The sequence below is a fragment of the Paroedura picta genome, chromosome 8, assembly GCF_049243985.1.
Source record: "Paroedura picta isolate Pp20150507F chromosome 8, Ppicta_v3.0, whole genome shotgun sequence".
Lineage (NCBI taxonomy): Eukaryota > Metazoa > Chordata > Lepidosauria > Squamata > Gekkonidae > Paroedura > Paroedura picta.
Window position 1 is genome coordinate 51,722,918 of NC_135376.1, and position 27,651 is coordinate 51,750,568.

At 41.9% G+C, this 27,651-nt stretch overlaps 1 protein-coding gene across 6 annotated transcripts in view; it reads left to right on the forward strand.

Annotated features, from left to right (window-relative positions):
- VTI1A (vesicle transport through interaction with t-SNAREs 1A) overlaps positions 1-27,651 on the forward strand; it is a 338,695-nt gene that overhangs the window by 184,871 nt on the left and 126,173 nt on the right. For all 6 annotated transcript variants that reach the window (XM_077349746.1, XM_077349742.1, XM_077349747.1 and 3 more), the window contains one exon: positions 23,721-23,791. In XM_077349746.1, the coding sequence (XP_077205861.1) occupies positions 23,721-23,791 (71 nt within the window). The remainder of the gene's footprint in view (positions 1-23,720; positions 23,792-27,651) is intronic.

A 27,651-nucleotide genomic window follows, 5' to 3' on the forward strand; every position in this document is an offset into this window, starting at 1 on the left:
AGTTGGTGGGCAAGAATGGATATGTCAGTGTTTGTCTCTTGTGGCCTTCCTTGCATTCCCAGGGAATTGCTAATTGCTGCTGTGGGATAGTAGATGAATTTCTTCCAGGCCAGGCTGGATTCTGTAGATTTTTTTGCGGGGGGGCGGAATTATTTGGGAATGAAATCGAGGGCACTGTGGATAGGCAAGTATTTGTGAGTTCCTTGAACTAGATGGCTCTGAAGTTCCCTTCCAACTCTGTGATTCAATTATTCTAGTTCCCCTTGTAGTTTAAAAACTGGTTAATTATACTAAATTTGTTTCTATGTTCTCCCATATTCTATGCAAACTGCCCTGAGCTGCAGGGAGAACAGTACATAAATATAAGAAATAAATAATATTCTGTGGTGACACAGGGTAGCTTACCTCCACATGGCAGCTGGACATCTCCCACTATTTCAATTGATCTTTAGATGTCAAAGACCAATTTTCCTGGAGAAAATAGCTGTTTTGGAGAGTGGAAGACTGCTGAGGTCTCTCCCCAGTTTCCACATCCAAGATCTCTAGGTTTTTTTTAACATTAAGCAAATAGCATCCAGTGATGCTATTTCACAAGTAACCCAGACAAAAATGTCCCAGTTCCTGTCATTTTTCACACTGCTGTCATCATCCTGGTGGATAATGTTCTAATTCCCTTTACACATAATATTGTAACTCTTCATCCTGAAGTTGATGGCTGATTCGAGACTCTTAGCTTCATTTGATGAGGGGTTATGCACCCCCCCCCCCAGATGAACTGACCAACAGATATATCAATTTATTTTGATAGTTTTCACTGAATAGCTATTTCATCTATTCAAATCAAACTGTTAAAATAGACTCTAACAACAGAATATTTGCAGAGGAGGGTAACGTGCTGGCACTTGTAAGTTTGCTTCTATGTCACTTGGGAAATGCCCTAACTAGCACAAAACCTACAACGCACAGCATATATACTGTGACCCTTCAGAAAGTGGTGAAGTGTTCATGCCTTCCTATAAGAGGAAGATTTGCAATTGGGGTGACTGGATGTAAAGTATAGCAACAAGCATAGAAGTAGACTTACCTGGGCCACACATGTCCATTGGTTTCTAGCTTGATCTGGAAAGTCCATCTTATCCCCGTCTGCTGAATGGTGTTGATCCTGCTCTTGGCAGCAAAAACAAAACAAAAACAAAGATGGGTTACTATGGTGTTTGGGGCCAATTGGGTGTTACCCACTATAAACCTGGTAGTGCAACTTCTGTGTATGGTGGCACACATACTCCACTGTATCCTGCTGTTCATTTCTGGCTGGCATTCAGACCCCCCCCCCCAAGAGGCTAACAGCCTGTCAATCGGAGCCTCACTGAGTGCAGTCAGATGTCTTTTATGCAGAAAGAACACATATTGTTCTTTCTGGGAGCTGGGGGGGGGGATTTCCTGGAAACATTTTCTCCTAATTTACTTTCTGAAAGTGAAGAATCAGAAATAAATCCTGATTTCTACTTTAGTTTTCGTAGGTGTGGGTAAAAGCCGGATATGAATTCATATAATTTTCACCTTAAAATGAAATAAAACCACCTTTATTCTGTAGACCGTGTGTTAGATTATAGGCAGTACCACAAAAATCATGCATCCACAACATCGTGGTTCCACAGTGGGGCAAATTTGGTTAAAATACACATATCTTCATGAATCCTCATGATTTTTGCACTGGGCCACTCCAAACTCACCATAAGATCACTTCTTCTATCGATAGCTATAGTCTAAACCACAAAAATCACAGATCCACCTCTTTGTGGTGATGCCATAGGGCAAAAACATGGTTCCAAAGGTTGGATCCTCACAGATCCCCAGAACTTTTGCATTCATTCGCCCAAAACTCACCATAAGATCACTTCTTCTATTGATAGCCACAGCTTACACCATCCCTGTCCTTGTTTGGCTACCCAGCTGTCAGTTGTACCTCAAGAGTTCATTGCAAGAATTCCTGGGGCGAGGGGGTCCACTGTGCCCTCCGCATGATAGATCTATAGGGCATGCTTGTGGATTGAGAGGTGACCAGGAGAGTCCACAAGCTTGGAGGGGCGAGAATGTGCTGTAGCTGTCAGCGCACTCCCTGGGCCCTGGTTCTGGTGCTTGTAGGAAGTAGATAGGTGGATGGATGTTGGTGTAGATTCACAGGTAGATAGATGGTTAGATAGGTAGGTGGGTCGTTAGCTCCTTAGTAGGCAGAAGACAGTTGGTTAGATAGGCAGATAGGCAGCTAATTGCATAGGTAGGCAACTATAGGTTAGATTGGTAGGTGAGAAGTCAGAGTACCTGAGTACCTGACCCAATATCCAGGGAGCATGTTGGGAGCTACACCCCATCTAAGCCCTTCCAAGCTTGTGGACCCCAATGGTCATATGTGCAGGCACCATTAGGCCCCCATGGGGGCTTCTGCTGCCCATTTCAGTCTTCATTATGTCCATAGAAAACAATGCTCCTCTCTAAAATTATGACATGGGAAGGTAGGTAGGTGGGTGACCCCATGGCCAAACGGGAGAAGGGTAGGCACTGGGCAAGACCCAGAAACCATGTCCACAATGAGGCAATACAGTCATGGAGCTCCACAGTGAATTTCACATGTATAGGACCCCAGGAAACAGCTAAACAGTTAACGAACCCAAGTGAGCCCAAAGGTTCATGAATATGTGAGGATCTGTGCAAGTTTGGAGTTCGAGTTTCATGACATCCCCCCGACCCACGGCCACCCACAAATCCAATGAACTTCTATTTTCTAGTTTCATGCCCACCTCTAGTACCAACAGTAATTTACAGTTGGAATGAGTTTGCCTGTCGTGTAAGAACCCCTTATGTTGACTGGTTTGCCCAGATGTCCCACTTCCCTGTAAACTGGCTAACCCAGCGCTATCCCACAGGAGGTCACATGGGTCTGTTATGTGTCAAAAGGTTGCCAGGAAAGGAGGAGAACTGTAGCTTGCTTATATAGCTAACTTGCTGCTTCTTCCCATTGGCTGGAATGTTTCCAGCCCTTACCAGTTCTGCTCTATGTCCCATTTGAAAAAAAGTGCCAGAACAACAAAATCTATAGCTGTTGAACCATGAATGCACTTTCTGAGTTGTTTTCAAATAAGTGAAGGGCTAGAATTCTTATAAACTTTGCATATCAAATCTTAGCTGTGTAGCAAAGTGCGTGTTTCTTGGCATTTTTTTTAAAAATCTACATTCTAGCATCTAGCTATTGTACAGTGTAAAATAGTTGTCATTCTGGAATTCAAAACTGGGGCATTTGTTTTGCAAATGGCTTAAAATCCTACTTCATCAAAATGAGTTACTTATCTAGGAATTATAAAGAGTGATGCATTACTGCTCATCATGGTCTCTAGGATCTGCACTAGTTTAATTAGACTGATTAAATCATTACAGTGTACAATGAAGGGAATCAACATATCATATTTTAAAGAAGGAAAGAATTTATAATTGGAGTTGATGCAACATTCTTTTTGTGTTTGTCTGGTGTGTGCTGATGGCTCAAACAGCAGTCCTTGATTCAGTTTAGATGGAGAGTCAGGAGTCAGTATTGCACACACATTATTTTAAAATTCGTTGTAACCCCTTTTGTTTGATTGTGTTTTGGGACCTTCATGCCTTAAAGTGAATGTTAATAACTTGCAATGAAGTTTTAACAAACAAGAAATCATCAAATATGTTAAAAATGGAAAAGAACATGCAAACATAATGTTGCCATGCGGCTGATTTACCTTTTTATAATCTGAATAGAAGATTTTGTGATCTCTAGTGCTGGGATATAGGCCTCTTCTCTGTGCATTTGCATTAGTAGCTACATGGCAAAAAGGAACATTGCATCAAGGCACTTTGAGATATGGTAAAGAGCACCTCATAGACCGTTTATGCACTGGGAACTTCACTGCCCCAGCTCTCATGCAGGAGTACAAATCTGCGGCAGATGAGGTGCACCGGGCCAAATGCTCCCTCATGTGGGTGCAGGAAGCGGTGGGGCAACCTGCTATGACTAAAACTCCAGCCTGCAGCACAGCATGAAACCTCCAGTGCATAAACGGTCATAATGAAGTCTGAGAGTGGTCCTCTACTTGATACTGCTGCACCACTGTGAGAGCAGCAAGATGCAGTGGGATTTTGAGAGGCATAGGAAAGGATCAAATATGTGTTTTGATCTTGCACCACTTCTTTGAGTAGTATGATATTGTGGCCAGTGTTCATTTTAATCATGTCTAACTATCATGTTCTTTGTGGGCCTGGTTTCGGTTTACCACTGACCAATCATAGCATAATTGCTTTCTCCAGTGAGCTGGATTGCATGATATGGCCAAAGCCAGTTTCATGATTTTGCCTTCCTGTGATATATCAGGCTTTATGCATCTAGTATTTCCTTGTTCGTGACTTTTGATGTCCATGGAAACCATGGAAATGATGTCCATGTCTGTTTTTTTTTTTCCATCATCCAGCTTTCACAGCTATAGGTGGCTACTGGAAATATAATAGACCAGACTAATCTACATTCGGTAATCTGTTTTATGTCCTTGCTTTTCATTGCTGAGTAACCTAGAGCAATGCGATGTTTTGTTTCCATACTACAATCACCACTCATAAATTTGTGATCCAAGAACACACACATTTATATAGAACTACATTCACAGTTTGATGGTGAAAAGATTGAATTTGTTCAAGATTGAATGTATTCAATCATTCATTTTCTCCCTGTTTCAATGGTATCAATCAGCACAGAGTCTGTAGACCTTGCTTTATACTGGATACACTTGAGATGGTATGGAATGTCAGCAAAGTACAGGTCTGATTATGTGCATGTTGTTTTTCCTGTGTTTTCTCCATAGAGAAGATTTTGTCAAGAGTGGCAAACAATCTCAATTTCCATCATTATCATTATTAGTAATAATACTTATTTAATAAATTATTCACTAGTGACAACAGGATATATGCTTTGTGATGAGCTTCCAGGAGATATAGTATTTGTTCTTAGAAAGCCAAAAATATGACAGCAGCGCAATTATAGAATGAATGTGTATACCTCACCTATGCTGTGTTAATAAGGCAACTATGAGTAATTTGTGTTTCTCATGACACCTTATCACAGTTTCATATGAAACTTGTGAGCCCCCTTGCTGCATTATTTGTTTTTTATTGCTGATTATTATTATCAGTTATGTATTTTTCATGATGTATTTTTAAACAGCCAGCTTAATTAAACTTTTCAGATCATTGATAGTATCGGGAGCTGTTCAATATTCTTGGAAGAAAGTATTCCTCACCATGAATTCAAAACCAAAACCAATTAATCTTAGGTAGTAAAATTTCAAGGGAAGGATTCTGTCTGATAGAAGCATGGGATACTGTTACAGAGATCCAAGTAAGGGAATTAATGCCACAATTTCTTAAGCATGATATCCTTTTCTGATTGTTTGTTTTAATTTCGATATAGCCCTAGGAAATCTGGAAATATCTGATATTTATCTTGATTCACTGCAATAATTGTTTCAATAAGAGTACATCTGTATTTTGATAAAAGGGGAAGTGGACCTTAAACATCCTCTCAGACAAGAAAAAAAGCATCTATAGGCTCAGGGGCACCAGGAATAAACAACAAATTGTAATGTTCGTAGACTTGACTAGGAAATACAGAACTCTTGCAGGAGTCTAAAAGTGCATTGGTTCATCTCTGGATTTTAAATGAGATTTCTGCTTTCAATTGCGTGTTTTAATATAGATCAGTCTGGGTAGATACCATATGATTGGATGTTATCCAACTCTAGAAATCATTTATACGTGTGTACAAATTTGACAAATTTATTGTAGAAATCATTTGTGTGTATATATACAAGTTTGTTTCATAAAGTGCATAAAATGTGGCCTTGTCCTTGGTTTTGCACATGGGACTGTTGTCATTGTATTGGTAAAATAATGCTCTTTAGATTGTGGAATGACCTGTCTGAGGGGGCCATGAAGGCTCCCACAATAGTTTCATTCTGCAGATTGTATAAAATAGAATTATGCAAGTGGGCATTTTTATAAAGGAAATAGGGCTCTAGTATACTGAATGGTTCAGAAGGATGCTTCTGTATAAAAGCAACAGAACTACTGTCCATTCATTGTTTACTATGTGCTTTACCCTGCTTTTTGCTGTACTGTCTTCTACAATTTACATTCAATTTTAGCATTGTTTATTATATTTCATAAGTGGGAGATTCAAGGGAGGGGAATCACATCTCCCTTACTTTAGAGGCCTGACATGTCTCCTTTCCAATCCTGCCTTCTCACTCACCCTGGCACTGAGCCTGGCACAGCTCCAGGCCTCCGCAGCTGCCACCAAGCCCAGAGTGACTCCTAGACTCCAAGGACGCCATCGTGGCTGGGCCCAGAGTAGCTCCTGGTCATTTCTGGGCCTGGATTATTTAATGAGATTTAAAATAGCCATTACATAAAGAGATCATCACTCTTTTGAGACCTTTATAAAAAGCAATAACATATGTTAGCCATATGACAGAAATCTATTTCTTATTTTTAATTTCGTTTTGTGAAAGCGATGAAACTATTATTATGCCAACAGAAGTCTGAGTTATCCTGCACTGTATTGTAGATCCATAATGAGACTGTATGAAATGCACCAAAATTGTATTTGGTCAATCTTTTTAACAATTACATTCATACACCTCTGAATTTTACCTGATACTGTCATTATATTTTATGTGGACATTATAATTTCCCATTAAACTTCTAGTTCTAGTTATGTTTCCCATTCATTTGTAGCAAAATGCCAATACAATTCTGTGAAGATATTTCATTTATTCATACATCTTGTTTCACAAATTTCTGATATTTTTATGCCAACAAGGATTTGCAGTAACATGACTCTCCTGGATTTTGGCACTTTGGTCATGGTAAACACAAATCCTGGTTACAGGAGCTGCCCAGATAAGCCATGCCAGCTGCTGAATGTGGCAGCATCATGAAATACAAGTTAGACTATCATCTCCTTTCAAGTCCTGATGGTTGTTATTTGATTAAATAGCTGTGAATTCCGTTTGATGTCATGGCTTTATAATTCAGAGGTGGTTCAGAATATGTGCCTTACTATTGTAAAAAAAAAGGTTTCTGGCAATCAAGCAGTAACTCCACTTCCTATATTTACTTGCTAGAGGCAATGGTAGAGACTACATTGTTGTTTAACCATTTTGTTTTTAAAACTATTCTTAATTTTTATCATTGTGCCAGTGGAAGAAATCTGTGTTTAGGTGGAGGAAAAGAAAAACCCATTATATTTGAAGGAATTTGATAATTTTGTTGTAGTTTGTTGCATGGCAGGTGGTAATAATGCCTATGCCAGTGCTGTCAAAATATGAAAATTAAAGTGACGATGGGTTTTAATGAAATCCATTTGACAAATATAATTAAGGTGTTTTAATATGAAGGCCTGTAATAAAGACTACCGGTAGACTCCCTGAGGTCCTGACTAATTGTGTAGATTGCTTTTAAGCTTTGAATAGTTTTATTGGATAATGAACTGTTAAGAAGTGTTAGATCTTTCTTAAGCAGAATTTGGTTTGAAAAAGAAGAGGAGAGACAGGCCTGAGGTGTGGCATTTTAAACATAATTAGAAGAGAGTTTTAAGTTAACATCTTTGATCTTGCTGTCAGGTTTTGATTAGAGCTGTAAATGCTTTAATCAAGTGCAGTGTAGTCATTACATTTCTAACTGTTTTAAAACTGCGAAATTACTCAGGCACTGACATCAGTTTAACACATTTTGAACATTTGCAGCAAAAATTGTAGTGGTAAACTGGGGCTTTATATTAATATGTCAGAGTGTGATGATTTCCCAATGCATGGTATACTTGTATAATTATAAAATTGTATGATATGATGAACAAATAGTACAACAGGATTTTAAAAAGGTTTTTCCATTGGCATTATCAATCAATGTAATATCACATCTATTGAAGTATATATCTAGTAAAGGTGTGCAAACATATACAACAGACAGCAAAAACATCTCCTTTTGTGTGAAGCCCAGCCAGATTGAGAGGTTTGTTTGTTCTTAAATGATCCTTACATGTGAATCCTATAGAGCTTCTAGCCTCCAGGTGGTGGCTGGAGATCTGCTGAGATTATAACTGATCTCCAGATAACAGATATCAGTTCATCTAGAAAAAATGTCTGGTTTAGAAGGTAGGTTCTAGGGCGGGGGGTAGTCAAACTATGGCCCTCCAGATGTCCATGGACTACAATTCCCATGAGCCCCTGCCAGCAATTGTAGTCCATGGACATCTGGAGGGCCTCAGTTTGACTACCCCTGTTCTAGGGCATTACACCCTGCTGAGGTGCCTCTCCTCCTCACACCCCACACTCCTTAGGCTCCAATCCCAAAATCTCCATGGATTTCCCAACCCAGAGTTTCCAGCCCCAGCATCCCTTGAATTGTCTTAGCAAACATGCAGATGGTTAAACCAGAGAAGCTACATCATCTTGAAAAGCTGGTTTTGTAGTTATAGTACTCAAGCACTGCAATTGGAGTTGTGTAATTAACTATTCTGAGAAGTTTATCTTTATTCTTTTAAAAAGCGTAACACTACAATATGATTGGCTTGGAAGTCTGGGGACAATGCCTAAGGATATCTTGAAATCTTACAGCTAGTTCCTTAAATCTGTGCAACAATCAATTTATGCACAGTAAACAAATATATGTACTTAGTAATCTATCTATACAGATACCAAAAGTCATTTTTATTGATCAGAATTCAAACTTTAGACATTCAAGAAGCAATAAAGCAACACATCTGTAAGTGTATATACCATAGAATTATGTACTGTGTGTACTGCAGAGTAAAATTTTAAACTGAAGCTCCAGTTGAAACATTATATGTGCACTTGCATGGAAAAAAGTATCAGTAGGAAAGAGAAGTCTGTCAGAACTTCTTTACATGCATTGATATCTATTATTTAGTTTGCCCTTAAGATACTAGAAGAAAGAGATTGTTGAAAATCTGTTGATAATTGGCATGGCAAAATGGTCTTCGTGCGCATTTCATTCTACCACAGGGGTTGTGGACCTTATTCATTTGACCTAGCTCTCACGCTGAGGGGTTCAATTCCCCCCTTACACATACAGGATTCCTTTTTGCTGCCACCAAAATATATACTTGTCGTAACCAGTATGCTGTTATAGACATTACTGTAACAGGTTTCCATTGCAGACTTGACTACACCTGAATCTACCATACTAAGGCTTGAAATGATAATAAAAGCATCAGTTTTACACTTTGCAGAATTTTCTGTGCAGACTATGGGAAACATCTTGAACTTCCTGCTATCGGCTAATTAACAACCAAATGTGAAACAAGACTTAATAAAGTCTGCTTTGTGCAAAGTAAAAATGCTTTATAAAAACAAATTTGTTTCAGATAGTAACATGTGATCTGTATTTGCTAAACAGACAAGAACCACCAAATTAACTTGCCTAAATTCACTTCAGTAAAACAGTGAAGACCAAAAGCTCCAGTCTCCTCTGTATGTTTATTTTCAAAATTTATAAGCTACAATTTTCTGCAAATAGGATGGCTGTTGGAAGCAACCTGAATTAGTTGTTGTTACTGCTGTAATGTGGCAGATTTTTCCTAGTAGCTGCAAGCAATAATTGTTCATGATATAAGATTCTCATCTTGGCTTGGTGCCTCAATGAGGTTTCCACCACAGTTCTTGTACATCAGCTACATACTGGGGACGGGGAGTATCATCTGTTGTGCCATCTTAAGAAAACCATTCTGCTAGTTACATATAGTATGCAATAACCTCAAAAAGAATTAATATACTTTACTGCAATCAGTCTCCAATAAAAAAACTACTTAATGAAATCATCAGCAACACAGGTGAGGTTTGTTCATTTGGCAATATAATAGGTTGTAAGACTATTTGATTCTTCATAATATTGTATAATTAAGTTGCTGAGCTGATATTGTTGATGAAGTGGTCAAATTCTAATTTGTCACCTGTTCAAGCATCAAATATAGTGAGAAGAGTCATAAGCACGCTTGTTTTCTTAGGGGGAGAAAGCCAGGATCCAGTCTAGATATTGGACCTAGAATTATCAGAGGACCTTTCTTCTCTCTGCTTCTGTGCTTCTCAAATAAACATACATGATCTGTTGAATTGTCTTTTAATGGGAAAAGAAGTAATGCATTATCATAGAGTGGTGAAGGCTCATGAATAATTTTGAATTCATTTTCACTCTTTTATGTTTCCACTTTTTCCTAAGAACCATAAACAATCTCTTTCCTCAGCATTCTTCTGCATCTTGTTTCCCCCCACCCTCTAACCTTAGAACTGTGTCTCCAACTTTGCAATACATTTTTTATATGTGGCATTTTGTTTTCAAGCAAGAGTTCATTGTGGTGGGAGGAAATTGAATCTAGTGAAAGGATTGGCTAATTATCATTTTTCTCAGGCCAAGAGAAACATGCTGTTCTGTTTGCTTTGCAGTGTTTGTAATTTATACCCATTAAATTGATGTTTTATCATCTATTACTAATTCCTAGACTTCTGTTTGCACTTATTGGCCGTAACAAGCATTTTGTTTTTGCATAGGACAAAAATAATCTCAGTCACTTCTACTGTATCCAAAAAGGAGAATGGGATTTGCAAATGATAAATGGGGAAGTTGCCTAGCTAACTAATAAAGATTTGTCTTAATCAAGTATGATTTGTCAGAACAGGAGCGCGCTGAGGTCAGGGCACATGCAATGAATAATACAGCATTCACAGGAGAGGAGGACCAGGCAAAAGGCCTCATAAATATGCTGTGATTACCCAGTGCTAATTCATATTCAAATAATGAGTGGCATTGAAGCCAGCTCCTAGGTTTCTGAGCAGTTAACCTGTTTATATATGGTCTTTAGAAAACTTCAGCATATTTTCTTTAAGTATTATTTTCATTGCAGCTATTTTTGCAAATATTAGTGTTCTGCTACTTCGTTACATGAATTATTAATATTTTTTTTGCTTCTCTTTATTGTTCTCCAGTCTATCAGCTTCAGTTTTAAAAACTATGTCAGTATATCAGGAAATGTGCTCTCCTTTCCTATTTTGTATGTAATGTGAAAATGTGACTTTAGAAAATGTTTTTTGTAACCTCAGAAGAATATGGGATCAAATACACAAAAATATTTATCTTCATCATACTTTTAGTCTCTAACAGGACATGTGTATTTAATTTTCTACACTCCATTGGGGGGATGTCCACTTTATGGTCAGTGTAACCCTTGCATATAGGAGGTCCAATTAAAGGTTTGGATGACCCATCCCAAGTCGTAAATGGTACAGATTTTGGGATGATGATCCTGTTTATGGGCTTTACCAGGAAGCAGATGGAGTACTAGGATCTAGATACCCAGAAATCTTGTGAAATTCTACAGTTTCTTGAGTTGTTCTCACAGAACTACAAACTATCTTGAAGTAGATTCAGAAATGTCTTAGGGCTTATATAAGATGAGAGAAGAGAGGACTGCTGGACATATGAAAGACAGCATATCTGTGAAGGATCCCTAGAGTAATGGCCATTCACATTATGTGAAGTTGTGTATAAAAGCATATGTCAGAAAACATCTATATTTCCTTGTTGTATTTCCTTCTTTGCCTTATGCCTCTACAGGGTCAACTTGTTTTGCTTCTTTTATGAAAATTGTGTGAGAATCAAATATGATGACCTGTCTTACTACTTGTCTTGTTCTCTGATCATATTCTTTTTTTTCCTTTCCTGTGGTCTAAAAAATGTTTTTCTCCTTACATATTAGTCAGTGTTAAGATTTCATTTTTCTGTGGTGATTTACTTACCATATTTTAATTTTACTGCACTAGCAAGCCCATCATGTGAATATTGCTAATACTGTTGGCACAGATCCGACTAAACCCTTTGTCAAGTTATGCTTCAGGAGTTTTAGAATGTGCCACATACTTTGGGCAGGATGGTGACCAGATAGTCATTGCCTCTGCCCAAAGCTGTCTAGATTTCTTGAGATAATTGCCCTTTATGACATTCTAAAATATAATTAGTCTTAATAAAAATATAAAAATTTGCAATTGCCTTTATATTGTCAGCTGAAGAGGATTTATAAAGTTACTAGGGGCCTTGCCTTTAGGAATACAATGGGCACTAGATTGGGTGTGTGTGTGGAAGAACTCTGCGGATGGCCTCTTCTCCCCCTCCCCCCAGGACTTGGAAAGGCTGCAGGCTGGATGCCCCCAAGGCAGGGAAGTCGCTGGCAGGGGGAACTCTCACGCAGCAGGGATCTGCAGCTTCTGAAACTTGAAAGGAAGTGGAAGGTGGAGGGGGTGAATAGGGGTGGGGGGGTTAAAGGCAATTGGCTGGCCACTGGACGGACAGGCAAGCCGGTTAGAGGAGGAGACACTCGGGTAGGACAGCCGCCCTGAGTGGGTGTTAGGTGCTGAGTTAAAGGGAACAGATATCATAATCAAGGTTGTATATAAAGCACACAGAGGCAAATTCTGCATGGGTGGAAAATGCTATGAGGGATGGTCATATGGAAGCAGGGCAATTCCCCACTTCCACGTGGTACAGCCACCCCCCCCTCCCAGCCTGCTGCGGATCAGGCCCTCAGTTGCACCTGGCTAAGGGAACGTAGGATAATTTGCATTCCCTTAGTCACTGTGGGGGCCAACAAGGCCAGTCCACCAGCAGGCCCGTGTGTACCGGGACCTGGCTCCTCCCTGCCCTATGGTGGCACGGAGGGGCAAAGAATGCCCTGGTCAGCTTTGTGGCACTTTGTGGCACCACGGGGTGGACCAGGGCATTCTTTTTTTTCTTTTTTTTTGAAAGAAGGTGGCATTGCATGGAACACAATTCCACCCTCCTGCAAAATAACCCGCCGGCAGTCCCCCTGGAGGGACATATTTTATCAGGATACCAGGTGTTCCACTGAAATGTGTCCCACACAAGGGCACATTTCAGCGCTGGAGTGGATCTGGTACTGAAATGTGTTCCCCATGGGGAGACAGTAAACTGCGGAGTTTTCTGCTCCACAGCACCTCACTGCCAATAGCCTGATGTAGCTGCCATTGTGCAGAATGGGCCAAAGTTGTTTATAAGCTTTTTATAGTGTATGACTTCTATATTTTTCCTATTCACAAATAAAGTTGCTTTCTTCTTTTTAACACCTGTAAGAAATAAAAGATTAAATATTTTTGAATAATTTGAATCTGGATATTATCTCTCTGATTATTCTAATTTATTGTGTAGAGAAAACTGCCCTGCTATTGCAATTTGGACTAGCAGCAACTTCCAAACCATCATCAGCACAATACAGTTATCAAATCTGGAAATGAAAGCAGTATGGATCCCTGTGTTTAGATTTTGCTTCTCAAAGCAAGTCCATACTCAACAAATACGTCTTAAGTAAGATAAAAATTTAACTGTATGAATTTATTTAAATACTAGAAGTAAAGCCTGGTGCGGACAGGAATGCACTGGGTGCTAGGTGGGGGCTTGAGATATCTCAGTGTCCCCTTATGAGGAAGGCACATCTCAGTGTATATAGTAGTTTATGAAGTTAGTTTTCTGACTGCTTGCTGGGCTGGTAGACTACTTGCTGGTCTGGAAGTTAACAGGCCTACACAGAGTCATGTCCTGTGTAGAGTGAGCAGGCAAAAGTTAAATTTGGCTGGTAGTCGCACATTAAGCTTGGAGGTAGATAAAAACTGACATAACAGTGACACAGATAGTGGCCAACTTTTGATTTGTAACTTTAAAAATATATTTTTAGAAAAATGAAAGTATCAAAAGTAATATGCCCACCTGCCATCAGAAGTGGGTCATCCCATTCTACAACCTCAGCATTCCACTGCTTGCTCCCCTGAGCCATCGACTCTCAGTGTAATGAACCTTACAGAGTTGTTGTTGGGAGATGGTGGAAGGGAGAAGAATGCAGCAAGCTGCTTTGTGTCCCCATTGGGGAGAGAAATCTGGTATAAATATGTGATGAGCAGTCCTTAATAGTTTAAGCTTTTCAGAGCTTGGAAGCTAAACAGGATTAATGACTGGGACAGAAGAAGAAAATGATGGCAAAGCACCCCTGTTCGTGTCTTACTGTGAAAACTTCATGAGGGGGAATTTGTGTGGCAGGGGGAGAGCGATGGATCCAACCATCAATCTGGGAACCACCAATCCATGGCAGCTATCATTGCCAGAGGTTTTTAATACTGTGAATCAGTTCATGAGTAGGGTTGCTAACTCAGGGTTGAAAAATCTCTGGAGATTTCAGAGGCAGATTCTGGGAAAGTGTTGGGAGATGAGGGACCTCAGTGGGGTAGAAGACCATTGAGTCTACCTTCCAAAGCAGCCAGATTTCCCCTCAAGGGAATAGAGCTCTGCAGCCTGGAGATCAATTGTGGTTGCAGGAGGTCTCCAGCCACTGCCAGGACATTGGCAACCCTGTTTGAGAGACTTTGAAAACCTGGCACACAGACAGCAAGACAGGGAGGGCGCTTGTAGAGACACGCAGACTGGGTGACAGAGTCCTCTTTTACAGTAATGTTCAATATTCCCTGTTGAATGGAATAATTAACCCTTTTAAGGTAAAACGTAAGAGAACGGGGGGGGGGAGTTATCTTACAAGAGCTGTAAGAATTGACCTTTTTAAAGTGAGATGTAAGGAGAAGGGGGGAGGAATCAGTTGTTGGGAGGCATCTGGAAAGGAATGGGGAATACAGGTAGCCAGGCAGGAGTTGGTGGGGCCATGGACAAAAGAGTGAAGGGAAGACTGAAGAAGAGAAACCACCATATGAACTGTATGCTGGAGCAGGCCAGCCCTGTTGCCCCTAGAAGCTCTCTTTAACTGAGTAGTCAGGAGCACGCGAAAAGTAGAGTATTAACCAAGAGGCTCTCCTTCCGCACCAAGCCAGGCACATGCTTCTAAAGAGGCTGTTCTTTGAACTGCGGGAAAAGCCAAAAGGGCACTACTCCTCGAGTGCAGGGAAAGCCAACAGCCATGTCAACCCAGCTTCCAAAGCAAAACATCAGCTTGGAAGGGTGGGGGAGTGAGTGCCTGACTTCCTTGGACAGGAGGCTTCAAAGACTGCCAATCCCTCCCTTGCATCACAGACAGCTGTATAGCGAAGGACCACATTTTCCTTCAGCTGTCAGTCTTCTCCCACCCCCATGAGTTGAAGGTTCTAAGCCTCCAGGGATGGGCAGGCCTCACTCCGGAGCCTTTTAAACATTCAGTACATCATCAAAAGCATGAATCAGAAATTATAAGATTTCTGGAACTGTATTTACATTTGGATTTTCTTTTGTGCTGGTCTTTGACTGTAATAAATTCATTCATACAAGCAACTATATATTCAGATCTAATTGTATCTTCAAGCCACAATATATGTCCCCCCTAAAAAAAAGTAATCAGGGAGATTTTTCATCTTATTTCAGTGCTTTCTAATTATCAGCCTGTAACTAAAACATGGCTGTTATAAAAGTTACAAAAAGTCTTAATCTCATTGTTAAGGTAAAGGTAAAGGTACCCCTGTGCAAGCACCGAGTCATGTCTGACCCTTGGGGTGACGCCATCCAGCGTTTTCATGGCAGACTCAATACGGGGTGGTTTGCCAGTGCCTTCCCCAGTCATTACCGTTTACCCCCCAGCAAGCTGGGTACTCATTTTACCGACCTCGGAAGGATGGAAGGCTGAGTCAACCTTGAGCCGGCTGCTGGGATTGAACTCCCAGCCTCATGGGCAAAGTTTTCAGACGGCTGCCTTACCACTCTGCGCCACAAGAGGCTCTATCTCATTGTTATTTGGAGTAAAATGTTTAGTGCTACTTTGCTTATTGGCACAGCTGACCTTGCTAGATGCCCAGCACTTCCTTCCGCAGTTTTGGAGGGGCGATATAAAAAGATTCCTATGGCATACGGGCCCTGTGGGCCAGGGGAAATCGAAACTACAGAACATGTTTTACTTTGTTGCCTCCTATATCAAGAGGGCGTCACCCCAAGGGTCAGACATGACTCGGTGCTTGCACAGGGGATACCTTTACCTTTACCTATATCAAGAGGTTTGTTCTAAGCTTATCCTGGGATATTACTTATAGACAAATACCCACAACACATACTGCAAAGCTCTGTGTGACTGCTTGCAAACTCCGCCAGACATTGGTGGCTTAAGTCTTCTATATAGTAGAATTTAAATAATGCTGTTTTGTTCAAGATGTACTCCTCCTAGGAAGTGTATCTCCTATCGAATTATTAAGTGTGGGGTTAATTTTAAGTTTTCTATTACTAATTGTGGTACAATAGAATTTTGTAAAGATTTCTGCTGGTCAATAACTGTAGTAATAAAGACATACATACATGCATCATTGGAGCTTCTGTGTTCCATTGTAGACTTGACTCATCTTTGCAACTTACTTGAAAAGTAATGGATGTTTGGCAGTACCTTCATGAGGTAGATTACATATGCGCTTTGGTATTCCTGTCTTATTCATAAATATATATAGAACATCACTTAGCTGTGCTAGCTGCACATATAATACCAGAGCAAGGGAGAGAAAAATTATTCCAGAGTGAGTGAAATTGGAGATTGCAAATGGTGTAAATGTGAGACTTGTTTACTTGAATTCCATGAGTGTGGAGTTCCTTGGGGAAGGGGGTAAACATTATTGTTCTAAAAAAGAAAAACAGGTTTGAATGGTGAATGGCAGGTGAGATTTTGTTGTTGGATAGCTCTATCTGTGAGTGAGTAGACTTGCAGATAAACCCACAATAGAACCAAAGCTCACCACCTCCTGTGAATCTTGCCATAAGGATGTAAGCAAGAGAGCCAGTGATGGGTGTAGACAAAAAGGAAAAAGATAAGTTAGTGAGAAATGTGTGGGTTTTATGTCAGCAGCTTGATGTAAGTTAAAAAAAATCGATAAGGTGCGAAGTGGGGAGAATAACAAGCTACTAAGACTGAAGTTTCAAGTTTGTTGTGAGTTATTTTTCATTGCCTTATTCTCCCCTCCAATTTTATTTTTCCTACCCGAAGAAGTCACGGCTTACAATTTTTTCCATTTATATTTAGAAGCAGCAGAATCAAAGAAAAGGTTTTATTATTCACTGCTGCTCTTCTTTTATGAAGCTACAATGCTGTATTGTGATTTTTCATATTGTTTTCCTTTATGATCCCCTGTATTTAATACAATTTATTTTATTATTTAAATTTATATACCGCTGTTCCCGATTGGTCTCACGACGGTTCACACAATAAAAGAATAAAAACATAATAAAAACTATAAAAACCCGTAATCACAATTACCAAAGGTGACCAGATGGCAAGTGAAAAAACTAACTAAACTGACCCTCTCGACCAGCCAGGGCCAACCTTCTGACTGTCTTACTGGTGAGAGTGGGGAGACAGATCTATTTATTGACAGATGGCCAAAAGGACACAAAGATCTCAGATTGAATAGCGGGCCCCATCCAGGCTTCAACCCTATGCCTGGTGGACGAGCTCTGTCTTGCAGGCTCTGCAGAAAGTTGACAACTCCGTTAGGGCTCTTAGCTTCTCCGGGAGCTCATTCCACCAGGTTGGGGCCAGGACCAAAAAGGCCCTGAGCCGGGTTGAGGCAAGGCGAGCGTCCCGAGGGCCTGGGACTACCAGTAAATTCATATCTGCAGAGCGAAGAGCCCTGCAGGGGGCATAATCACTGCTCAGTCAGGACAGTTTTCTCAGTGCCATGGCGAGCCCAAGGTAACCCAGCTGGCTGCATGTGGGGGAGTGCAGAATCGAACCCGGCATGCCAGATTAGAAGTCCATATTCCTAATCACTACACCAAACTGGCTCCTATTATTTAATTCTGCCTTCATCCCAACAACAGCATACTGGTAATATATCTGCAGTCCTGCCTTGCAGTGCCTTTTCCAGCCTCTGTAGGTGCTATGCGTTTATCTCCGGTTGTTTCACAAGAGCAGAGATAAGATTTGTAGAAGTACCAATAGGCCTGATGTACTAATTCAGAGAGCTTCTGCAACACTGGTTCCTTTAATAACAACTTACAGTCCTTCCTGGCCCTCAGGTAGATTTGTGAGCTCTGAATTGGAAAATATTTGGAGATTTTGAGGGTGGAACCTTAGAAGGGTGGGGTTTGGTGAGGGGAGGGATTTCAGTGGGATATAATGCCAAAGCAGTCATTTTCACCAGGTGAACAGATTTCTACCATCTGGAGATCAGTTGTAATAGTGGGAGATCTCCAGCCACTACCTGGAGGTTAGCAACCCTGCCCTCAGGTGAGGCTAAATGCCTAGTAGTACACAGCTGCCAACCAGTAGACTACAAATATTGTTCTATATGTGTATGGCTTTAAATGTATTGTAGAAGACTTTAGTTATATTAGTATATCTTTCAATGATAATTGATTCCTCATTTACTAAACAAGATTTGACAACTGTAATATATTTTCTTATAAGTTACAAAATATTTGGCACTAAACATTAAAAGTGTACACAAGAAAAGAAAGCTCAACATAGGTTGGTAAAGTTCTATGCAAATGTTGGGGCTGGGAAGGAACTGTAGGAGAACAATACATAATAGCTGTAAACGCTTTGCAATGTTTGGGGACATTGTGTTGATATAAGGACTTGAGCAGTTGGTTCTAAGAATTAGCAGCGATAGCATTATGAGACTCTGGAATCCTCAATGTGATGCCCATGGGCACCATGGTGCCTGCAGACATCTTTCCTGGTGCCCACCAAATATTTTTTAACAGTGGGTTAGGCCAGATGGGGCTTTTACTGAACAGCTGCCAGATAAGTGTTTCATAGCTAGCTTAATATGTATACCTATTTTTTGTGCATGCAAGAAAATGTTTCAAAACAATGTGTTCATTATAAAAGCATCTTGCTGAACAGAGCTGGCTGAAATGCTACAGAATTGCAGGGGTTATGCATAATCTTATTCCCTCATATTTTATGGCTGGCTCTGTCTCCTGCTGCAGCCATTTTGTGGTTGTATGCCCACCCTGTGTCAGAATTCCAAACATGCCACAGGTTCATGAAGGCTGGGAAAAGGCTAGTAGCTAGAAATAATGTTCTTTCCCGATATGTTACCCATAAGGATAACTATTCTGAAAAGCCAATATAGCATACTAATACAAAATTACCCAATAGAAATCTAACACATTCTAACAAAATCTATTCATTGTGCCTTAACTTAAGTTTGTCTGTTAAATCAGTGGTCCCCAACCCCCAGTTTGGGGACCAGGACCGGTCCATGGATCAGTCGGTACCGGGCCACGGCTCCTCCTCGTCCTCCCCAGCTGCTGCCTCAGGGGCTGCCCTGCCAACTCTGCTGCCAGATCACCTTTGGTGCTCTCCAGCAGCCACCATGGCTGGGGCTCCCCCTCGGCATGGCACAGCGCAACTGCTGCTGGCAGTGCCCCCCTGTGGGCGGCGGGAAGTCAGGGGCACCGGCGGGAAAGCAAGTGGAACAGGGGCTCAGGCAGCTGTGGCGACGTCCATTGGCAAAAGACTACCCTCCCCCGGGCCTCAGTAAAATTGTAAAGTGTTGATCAGTCCCCGGTGATAAAAAGATTGGGGATCACTGTGCTAAATGACATGCATGCCTTCTGTCCAACAACAGATAAGTTATACTGATATCTGCACTTTATGATTTTGAATATCTGCTTGCTTTGAATTGAAATATTAACTTCAAGAGGGGAGATTCCTCAATTTTATCTTCATGGCAATTCTTTAAAGTAGGAGTTCCTGAAACACCAACACTGGCCCAAAGTGTAAAGTTCATAACTGAGTGGAATTTTATTTCAGAATCCCCAGCCCATTATTCTAGCCACTTTGCCCTAGTGACTAAATTGTAATACCATTTGTTCATGGCACAATGGATAATTCATGGGTAATTTTATCTCAGCAATATAACTTTGTTAAGAGAATGAGGGCCTTTTTGCACGGGGATCTTTGTTGCAAATTGTTTGCGGAATGAAAAATCGCCATTTAAAATAGTGGAATTCGTCGTTATGCATACCTGCCTTTGTAGTGGAATCAGTTGCGTTTTTTAGCGTTTCCCACAGGCTTCCGGTCTCGGCAGAAATCGCTAGAAAGGAAGCGCTATTGCCAAGCTCGTCCCGCCCCTGGCCGTCAAGCAGCCAATGGGCAGCCGTTAGCATGCTCCCAAACAGCCCCTTTCCCTTTAAGAAAGGTTTTTTTTAAAAAAAACAGACCCATAGCAACGAATCTAGGTAGATTCGTTGCAACGGAGAGACCCATCCAGCTGCCTAATGTGAGCTGTCGTTTGATTGTATGATCGTTGGCACGCTGCCTCGAGTGATAAAAAAAAAATCCCCCCCCCTCTCACGGGCCCGATTTTCGGCTGAATTAATGTGTAAAAAATAAAGGGACTTTATTTCAGCAAACGGGCTTTTATGTGGTTTGTGCTTAGTGACTAAAGGTGAAGGACTGAAGCCAGGGAAGCCTCTAAACAGAAAGAGGCTCGCTGGTGCGTTTATCCCCGCTCGCTCGGAGAAAAAAAAATGGCGATTGCTTCGCCGGAAGTTTGGAGGACAGGTTCGGGAGGAGGGACTTTGAAGAACCCGCAACAATGGTAACGCACAGGTCTTTAGCGCTAGTGTTGCAGATTGGTTGCAGGAGTGTATCGCTATCCGGAGGGTGAATCCACTTTTCTGGATTCCCCTGAAAGCGCTACAACGAAGCGCTTTTTGCTGATTGGTTTCAGGAGTGTTGCAGATTGTCTGCGATGTCGTGCGTTAAGGCAAATTAGTAGCGTTTTCAATTAGCAACCATTGTGCTATTTTGAAGCCGTGCGAAATGGCCCTGAGTAAATCTACAAACACCACATAGTCTAATAAAGTCCATATTTCACCCTCCCCCCAAGGGAATCCTTAAGGCCAGAGAGGTTGGTCCATGTATGTAACTGTCTGAGTCATTATATTGTAGTTACAAACAAATTTATTAAAGTCCAGATCCGTTTCAAAGGTGTAATAATATTTAGGCATCCAGCTTTTCATATTAGGTGCCTGAAGTTAATTCTTTAATTCTTGGAATCCTCCACAAACAAGAAATTTATTACTGTAAGTATCAGCTTTAAGTGTTATATCAGCAATTCATTTTGTGTTATTCCAACTGACATGGTCTCTTTCCTTTATTTATTGATATCTTCAGTCATCAGCAATGAAAGGAAAATACACTATTTGTCAAAGTCAACAGCATTCTATCCTCAGTTACAATTGATGCTGCTGTTGTCTTGATGGCTGAACAATAAGCTTCACTGTTAGAAGATCCCAACTGACAAACTGTATTAACAAAACAGACTGTAAAGCAATTTTGGGGCTTTGTTTATCAATTGGAAGTATTATATTTTCTAGGTATATTATACTACTCTATTCAAACTAAAGTACAATAGTTGAAATATTCCCTGCCTCTTAAAAAATGAACACATAATAAAATGTATAAATAAAATGTATCAAATCAAACACAACTGGAGTCCAAGACTCAGTTGCTCCATCTGCAACTCTTCAGGCAGGTCATCCCAAAGAATCAGGACTTATATTGAGAAAATCTTACCATGATGTTCGCATGATACAACAGACCTGACTCAACAAGGGAGCTCTCAAGTGTACATGCTAGTACAGGGGTAGTCACACTGCAGCCCTCCAAATGTCCATGGACTACAATTCCCATGAGCCCTTGCCAGCATTCGCTGGCAGGGGCTCATGGGAATTGTAGTCCATGGACATCTGGAGGGCCGCAGTTTGACTACCCCTGGGCTAGTATCTCAACAAAGCACCAGTGCCCTCAGAAGCATTGCCTCTTCCTTTAGGCAATTCAGCATCTACTGGACATAGAAGAAGAGTTTTTATACACCACTTTTCACTACACAAAAGAGTCTTACAAGTGGCTTACAATTGCCTTCCCTTCCTTTCCCCACAACAGTCACACTGTGTGGTAGGTGAGGCTGAGAGAGTTCTGGAAAAACTGCTATGTGAAAACAGCTCCAACAGGACTATGACTGGCCCAAGGTCACTTGGCTGGCTGTATGTGGAGGAGGGGGATTCAAACCTGGCTCTCCAGATTAGAGGCCACTGTTCTTGACCACCACACCAAATTGGCTCTCATATGAGGACTTATGCGGAATTTAACATCAAAACATTTATTTTATTTTACTTTAGTTAAAACTGTGTTTGAACCATTGGAAGACTGGTTGTTATATTCCAAGTTAAAATTATTCCTTTAGAGTGTGTTAATGTTTGTGTTTAAAATATTTTGTTTGTTTGAAAGGCTGAGGTGAGTAAAAAAGCAATGCAAATGATCATATTCACTGAAAGTTCCCTGCCCCTTTCCATGGATGTGTCATGGCCAGTATGGCATAGACCTTTTATGCATGGCAGAAGCCGAGCCACTGCCAATGTGTACAGTGGAGCAGCATGCTCCGCCATTTCTTTTGTCCCCATGGGGAATGCATCTCAGTGGTAGAGCTGGTCCACCACTTTCTGCATCCTTCTAGGGGCCACGTTTTGGTGACCAAGCAGCTCCACTGTCAAAAATGTGTCCTCATGGGAAATGCAGCCACGGCAGAAAGGTTCTGCCACACAGGAGAGCGGTGTGTGTGTGTGGGGGGGGGGTGTTGCAGGAAGGTGGGATTGTGTGAGAATGCAATACCACCTTCCTGCAAAATACAAAAAAACACCCAATTCGATCCTGTGGTGCTGTGAAGCATTGCAGAGCCAAATGGGGCATTTTCTGTCCCCTCCCAGCCACTGTAGCAGAGGGATGAGCTGGGTCTTGAAGGCCTGGCTCTTCCTTTGTGCACAAGCCTGGCCTCTGATGGTGGCCATGGCAAAAAAGGGAACGCTGGAAAATCAGTGTTCCCTTTCCATGGGCCATCAGAGGCCTTAAAATAGGCCGGGGGGGGGGGGGGCAGGCTGATGTTGATGTCATGCATAACGGGGATTAGTCACGCTGCCCTGCAAGCGCAGGCCTAGCCTTTTCTGCATAGTCAGTCATAGTGGTTCAAGTGCTGGACTAGGGCCTGGGGCAAGGGGATTTTAATCTTGTCTCTGCCATAGAAGCTTGCTAGGTGACTCTGGCTCCATCAGTCCCTCTCAAGCTAACTTTCCTCAGAAAGTGGTTGCTGTTACAATAGAGTGGGGTGGGAGGAGAACAATGTGATAAAAGTATTTGCGTCCTGTTTAGGGGGAAAGTGAGGTATAGGTGTGTTTTTAAAAAAATAAAAGCTAAGCTTGAATCTCTCTTTAATGAAAGAGGGTAACAAATGTTTTCAAATTAACACATGTATACATGATAGTGTGACACCTTCCCTAATAACAATAATATTGATTTTCTCGCACATAGTATCATGCATAGAGAGTTACTGACAGGTATACACTGCTGAATATGTTTGATGCATCATGCACAGTGCTTTAAATCAGTATGGTTTGTCTATTTATGATGCTTCGGTTTTGTGGTTTAAAGTTCTGATGCAATTCTTCATGACATTCATGATTATTTTTAAAGTACTGTTTATTTTTTCTGTCTTTACATTTAAGGTGGTTAATAATAATATTAACTTGCATTTATTATATTTCAGCCTGCCACTTACAGTCATGGTCTTCTTTTTATTTATGATTTTTGTTTTTATTTGTTCATGCAGAGCAGATTGGTCAGGAGATGTTGGAAAATCTCAGCCATGACAGAGAGAAAATTCAGCGTGCTCGAGAACGAGTAAGTTTTCTACCTTAAATTTAGCACCAAAAACAGTTCATTATTTATAGTATTATAGATGGAAAAGGAAATAATTATCAATGCTTTCTTTTTTGCAAAGCTGCATATAATTTATTTATAGTTCAGCTTCTATACCAGGGGTAGTCAATCTGTGGCTTTCTAGATGTCCATGGACTACAATTCCTATGAGCCCCTGCCAGGATTTGTTGTCAGGGGCTCATGGGAATTGTAGTCCATGGACATCTAGAGCAGTGGTCCCCAACCTGCGGGCCGCAGCCCGGTGCCGGGCCTCGAAGGCCATGGCGCCGAGCCGCGGCTCCCTCTCCCCGTCCCCCCACAGTAAAAAACTTCCCAGGCCGCAAGCTTGCGGCCTGGGAAGCTTCTTACTGCGGGAGGGCGGGGAGAGGGAATCGGGGCCTGGCCGCGCCCATGCGGGTGCGGCCCGACGCGGGGGCGCGGCCCGATGTGCGGGCGCGGCTTGGGGGCGTGGCCCGATGCGGGGGCACGGCCTGATGCGGGGGCGCGGCCTGATGCGGGGGCGCGGCCCGATGCCCTGCCAGTCCCCAACCTCAGAAAGGTTGGGGACCACTGATGTAGAGGGCCGCAGGTTGACTACCCCTGTTCTATACCATCACTCCTGAAAAGGCCTGTGGCAGTTAATAACACAGATTTAAAACCCCATAAAAACAATATTAAAACCCCCAGTTAACCCCCTCGATGAGGAAACTCCCTCCCCAGCTCCCAGATCAACTGGAAGCAAGTCTCCAGGTAGATCTTCCTAGGAGGATCAATGTGAGGGGCCCCTGATCTTCCTTGCCCTGGCCTCAATCAAAGACCTGGCAGAAGAGCTCCATTCGGCAGGCCCTGCAGAACTGAAAGCTCCGAGTAGGGGCCAGGATCGAAAAGGCCCTGGCCCTGGTCAAGGCCAGGAGAACCTCCCTCAGACCAGGGACTTCCAACAATTTCATAAGGCTCTGCAGTGGGCATAAGGAGATAGGAGGTCCAGTAGGTATGTGGGGCCCAGACCATATACAGCCTGTTAACTTTTAACACCAAAACCTTGAATTTTATCCGGTCCACAAGTGACAACCAATGCAACTGCCTCAGAACAGACTGGATATGGATCCTCCAAGATGTTCCTGTGAGGACTCTAGCAGCCACAATTTGTACCAGCTGCAATTTCTGGGTCAAGGCCTGAAATTTGTCCCCATCCTGTATGCAATATTTAAAAAAAGGAAAACTAGGCAATCATGTTGCAGCAGACTAATACTTGCTATAAGTCTTTGCCTCACCAGACAGACCAAGAATATTTTAACCACATAATCCAAGTTCATATCCATGTCATCTTCTTTTGATATCTACATTTATACCCTGTTCTCCAACAGCAATATTTTCCAAACCCTATGATCTGTCAGTTATTTACTGTATTTGGTGGCGTATAAGACGACTGGGCGTATAAGACAACACCCCAATATTTCCACTCAAAATATAGAGTTTGTTACATTACATTACAGTACTATGGGCCACTATGGGCAGCTATGTCTATCCCAACTGAAGTGCACCCGGCGTATAGGACGACCCCCCCCCCACTTGGAGGCATGTTTTTCAGGGGGGGAAAGTAGTCTTATATGCCAGCAAATACTGTAACTACAAAAATCTGAGATTAAACTTCAGAATGAAAACCTTAGTTTCTAGCCAATGAGGTATAGCAGTGGTCCCCAACCTTTTTATCACTGGGGGCCACTCAGTGCCGGGGACCACTCACCGGGGACTACTCAGCGCCTTTTACTGAGGACCGGTGGGGGGGTAGTTTACTCCTCTACTCTCAACCACTGCCCTAGCACTCTCTGATCGCTATGGTAATGTTTAAACATCCCTTCAAAATAAGATACAGACACGCCACAACAATGAAGTGTGTTGTAAAGGGCTGGGGGGGATGAAGTAAAGGGCCGCGGGGGGGAAGGTATCCTTCGGGGCCCACCTCCAATTAGTCGAAGGACCACATGTGGTCTGCAGCCCACAGGTTGGGGATCGCTAAGGTATAGGACCTTTTCCTACAGAATAAGATAAGGGATCATAGAATCATAGAGTTGGAAGTGACATGCAAGGTCATCTAGTCCAACCCCTGCACAATATCGGATTTCACAACTACCCGCACACCTACAGTGACCCCAGTTTCATGCCCAACTGATCCCACCCCCCAAAAAATCTCCAGAATCCAGCCTGGCCTGTAGGAAATTTACCAACCATTCCACAGTGGTGATCAGCAATTCACTGGGAATGCAAGGAATGGCCACAAGAGAGAAACACTGGCATATCCATTCTTGCCCACCCACGCACAATCTGCCTAAATTAATAAAATCAGCATTTCTACCAGATTACTATCTAGCCTCTGCTTAAAAACTTCCAAAGAAGGAGAACTCACCACCTCCCCAGGAAGCCTGTTCCACTGAGGAACTGTTCTAACAGACAGGATATATGTCAATAATTGATCAAATTTACATGTTTAGTTTATCGGTTGCCTTTCTACCTAAAAGGTACCTAAATCAAACCAACTAAAATATTATAAAGCCATAACTGGATGTTATTTTAAATTAATTTTACAAATAAACTGTCAAATGTGATTTCACTTGGGCAGAGTGAATTCAGAGGGGCCCAGCATGGGAAATACAACAATTAGTAGAGGAGTCTTAATGTACTTTTGCCTTCATAGATTTCTTGAAATGACATATTCACAATAATTCATCCTTATTCCCAGTGCATGGCAACCCCCCCCCCCCAATCCCACTCCTTTCATTGTTCTGACTGTTGGGTATAACATATTCTACTTGCTCTGACATATGGAGATCAAGGATGAGTATTGCTACATTCACATTCACCACTAAAGGCTATTAAGAAGGCAAATACGACATCTAGGTTACAAACCTTCAGTTGCATTTTTCATTATCAGAAAATTCTCTCTGGATGCCTGAGCTAGCATCTCTTATTCAGGGTACATATATGAATTTTTTAGAACTCCATCTTACTGAGATATTACAATAATGTGATTATCCAAGGCATTTTATACAGTTTTGAACTGATAAATCAGAAGCATCCAGTGGTCAAAAAGAAGCCACCATTTTGTATCATCCTTGCCACATGAATGGGTTGTCCAAATCATCTGAAGGTGCTAGGGATATGCACAAAAGCTTTGATCATTTTCAGTTCACTTTATTTTTCTCTATCATTATTGCTACATGTGTTTAGTTTCTTTAATCTTATTTTTATTTGTTCTCATTGCTTACAGTTGGGACCATATAGACAAAGAATGCCCATGTCATAGGCATTCTATAAGCTATTTAAACTAGCTTCAAAGCCCGTTCCTAAGAACAGGCCTTGAAAGGGTCCCTTCCCCTGGCCCCTGGCCAGGCAACTTAAGGTGACTTTGGGCCGTAGCTCGCAGCCGGATCAAGTGGGGTGGACGGGGACTGACCAGCTCGTTAGCAGGCCCAGCCTAGCAGGCCAAGAGGCCCTCATTAGCAGGTCCTGCCTAACAGGCCAAGAGGTCCTCGTCAGCAGGCTGGGAGGTCCTTGTTAGCAGGCCCTGCTTAGCAGGCCAAGAGGCCCTTGTTAGCATGCCCCTCCACCTCGACCCTTTGCCCAGGGCCCTCTCCCCTTATCTGCTGCTGGCTCCAGGTACTGAGGTGCATCTGAGAGCAAAGAGGCTAGAGTCCAGGGACAGAGGGTGGAAACTGCAGCGGCAGGGCCAATCAGGGTTTGCTGGCTGCACTGTGATTGGCCCTATTCCAACTTGGACAGCCGGACACATTCCACCCCCCAGACTGTTTCACAAATACATAAAGAAATCATGGATAAGAATT